The sequence below is a fragment of the Quercus robur genome, chromosome 6 (genome assembly GCF_932294415.1).
Source record: "Quercus robur chromosome 6, dhQueRobu3.1, whole genome shotgun sequence".
In the NCBI taxonomy this organism is placed as follows: Eukaryota; Viridiplantae; Streptophyta; class Magnoliopsida; order Fagales; family Fagaceae; genus Quercus; species Quercus robur.
The window spans coordinates 8,477,704-8,481,230 of record NC_065539.1 but is presented as its reverse complement, the minus strand read 5'-3'; the positions used below and the strand labels follow the sequence as shown (position 1 = coordinate 8,481,230).

Genomic DNA, 3,527 nt, shown 5'->3' with positions numbered 1-3,527 from the left:
TGTACATTGGAATGAGCTTGATTTCCCAGTCTTGTATCCTAATATCCAACTGCGCCGTGTAAAAGGTCGACCAAGATCAACACAACTTCGAAATGAAATGGATTTAGGGACAAAGCATCAACCAAAGCCATTGTGCAATCTCTATAGGCAAGAAGGCCATAATAGAAGAACATGCCCCACTCGAATTGTGGCTGGCTCCACTAGTGACACTACCTTAACTATATTCTCCAACTACACCAAAGTCCGCTAATAGCTGGAAAAAGCAGCAATGCAATCTACTTTGACTCTTATTTCCAAATAGTAAAGCCAAAACCTGGAACATGTATGCCTTAGCATACTGTTGGATTGTTACATCATTGGCACCATCTGGTAGGTTTGAGAATGTATTCCTTACCCAAGTTATTTTAAGGCCACCATATTCCAATGTTATTGCAGGTGATGTAACCCCGAGCAAATTCTGAAAAACTATTCCCCAATCCAAATTAGTGGGCCCGCACACTGCATTTTCATCAATAGGCAATCCTATAATGATTGCTATATCCTGTAGAGTGACCGACATTTCACAAGTAGGTAGGTGAAATGTATGGGTTTCAAATCGTCATTGCTCCACCAAAGAAGTAATAAGACCCCAGTCAAGATCTATATGCTCGCCTAATTGCTCGGGGGGGGGGGGGTGGAAACGATTGGGGTCATACTTGTAAGGTGGAAACCTGAATTTTTTTTAAAATGTACAATGTTATATTGCTAATGTTGAAATTATTTTCATGTAAATTGAATAATTGTAGATATTATTAAATTTTGATCTCACAACATACATTGCCTTCAATTACATCATTAGAGATGTGATATTGTTGTTGGGTTAGCAAAGAAGGATCGAATGACCCAGTCTCCATTTCAAATATATCCTACATTAAATGCTACAATGAGTTAAACCATGCAACATCCATCACCTCTATATTAGTAGGAAATTGTCTATAAATCAAACTAAACTAACCATTTTTTTTTTTTGGGACTAAGATAACCTCTATGACATTAATGAATTGACAATAAAGTACTATTAAGATCTTGGTCAACCCTAAATTAAATAGAATATAAAAAATTAATCATAATCATACTCGTACTCATAATTGGAATGGAATCAACCGTAATTATCGTATTCTTAAATTCATACACACATAATATAAAGTATAGTGTAAGTGAAGATGCGTTTTCACAATATATTTAATATATAAACATTGAGATTAAAAAATTACAATATCTGAAGGTATATTTTTTACAAACCATCTATATAAAAAATTACATTCTAAGAAAATAATTTCTAATTAAATTAGGGGGCTGAGAAGCTTACTACAATTGTGATACGAAGTGAAGGAATGTAGGAATTACCGAGTGATACTTGCAAGAAAAGAAAGAAAGAACAAAAAAAACACAATCGGATAATCATAAATATCTTCTAAAAAAAATATAATCCTAAATAAAAACAAAAGAACAATAATAAAAAATAATAAAATTAATATATAGTGACTACTACATTTTTTTAATGCTAAATATTAAATATAACTTACAATGCTTGTAGTTCATAATAAAATTGAAAGGAACTCAAATAAAGGATTTATGAAGCAAATTTTTTAATAATAATAATAATAATAGTTTTAGCAAAAATAATTATACACACAATAATTAGTATTAACTATAATATAACATTATATAATATATACAATATATTAGCATATAATATTTATAAAGCATATATTAATTTTTATTTCCCAACCCATAACCACCCTAAAAAGTAAATATTCAAGAAAATTAATAAATTTTTATACCAACTAAACTTTAAAGAAAAAGAAACACAAATGTATGATTTATTGTACTAAATAAAAATAATAATAATAATTCACATACATATCTTTATTATAAACCAACAAACATATTATGCAATATATTTTGTCCAAGTAATAGATGTAATAATTGATAATAACAAAGTAAAATTGATTATAAAAAGATCACAATAATACAATTTATTACAATTTTTGTGGTCATATAATATTAATAACAATAAATAATATTAAATAGTTTCAAAATTAACAAAACACATACATAAATTTAATTAGAGAGTCGAGATGCTTATCACAATTGTGATACCAACTGAAAGAGTGAGAATTATAGAGTGATACTTGCAACAACAACAACAACAACAAAAAACAATCAAATAATAATAAATAAACACAAAATAACAACAATACTGAAAAGTTTATGTGAATCAGTTTGACCCTTAAAAGAGTTCAAGATATTGTATTATAAAGATATCAACAAGATACTTGAGATTTGCTATAGAAGACAATATTTTGCAATGAGTGAAAATAAAGTATTCCTAGCATAAAAGCATTTTTTTTTTTTTTTTTTTGAGAAGCATCTAAGTCGTAGGCTGATTATATGTTATCAACTATAAAATAATCAAATTCATATATGGTGACTATTACAATTTATTATGGTAAATTTCAAATATAACTAAAAATGCTTGTAGTCCTAACCATAAAAAATTCATTAATCTAAAATTTGAATAATAACAACAACAACAACAATAATCATAATCATAATCATAGTCATACAAACAATATTAACTACAACAATATATAATATTTTACAATGTATTAGTTTCTAATATTTACAAAACATATATTTATACAATAATAATAAATTTGTTAATTTCTAGAGCTGTAAGTTGATAAGCAAAGCAAAAAAACTCATATTAACCCAAAACTTACAATTCTTAGTTGTGCACGTTGAAGCAAAGCAAAAGAGTAATATAGCACTGATCAATTGGAGGTAAGTGAAGCAATATGAAAAATGTAGGAGATGCAATGCTTTAGTGATGTTGCCTGCCTTTTATAACAAAGAGATAAATGAAAAGACAAAAAAGAATCCATAACATAGATTCTATGTGTGATATCAGTAGGTTAGGTTTTATTGGGAATGAATAAAGAATATATTCCAAGTACTTTGGAGAATAAGAATCAGAAGGAAGAGATGAGGTGATTGACTCCTCCAAATATATATATATATATATATATATATATATTTTATCCAAACAATTCTCTCTCTCTCTCTCTCCTCCAATTTTCGGCAACTCCATTGCCATAATTCTTTTTTTATTTCCTCCCATTTCGGCAATTCCAAAAAACACAATCAATTGCCACATTTTTTTTCCTTCCATTTTGACAACAACATTGCCACAAATCAATTGACACAGTTTGTTTTTCCTCCCATTTCAGCAATTCCATTGCACAAATCAATTGCCACAATTCTTTCTTTTTTTTTCCCTTCCATTTCAGCAATTCCATTGCTACAATTCTTTTTTTTTTTTTTTTTCCTTTGCCTAAATCTTCTCTTTTCCCCCCTCATTTTCGGCAACTTCATTGCCAAAATTACTATTAAATTTCTCCCTAAGTTTTCAACAACTTGGTTGCCACAATTCTTATTTTATCTCTCCTCACTCCCTTACAATTTCAACAACTTGGTTTCCACAA

The 3,527-nt window shown here is 28.6% G+C and overlaps 1 protein-coding gene across 1 annotated transcript; it reads right to left on the bottom strand.

The window, feature by feature from the left end:
* Window positions 1-214: 214 nt before the first annotated feature.
* LOC126689818 (protein MAIN-LIKE 2-like) lies at window positions 215-559 on the bottom strand. Its single transcript, XM_050384996.1, has one exon. The coding sequence runs from the start codon at window positions 557-559 to the stop codon at window positions 215-217; it is 345 nt and encodes a 114-aa protein (XP_050240953.1).
* Window positions 560-3,527: the final 2,968 nt, after the last annotated feature.

Excerpts from the sequence above, each read along its gene's own strand:
- LOC126689818 (XM_050384996.1), bottom strand. The coding sequence starts at position 559 with ATGTCGGTCACTCTACAGGATATAGCAATCATTATAGGATTGCCTATT.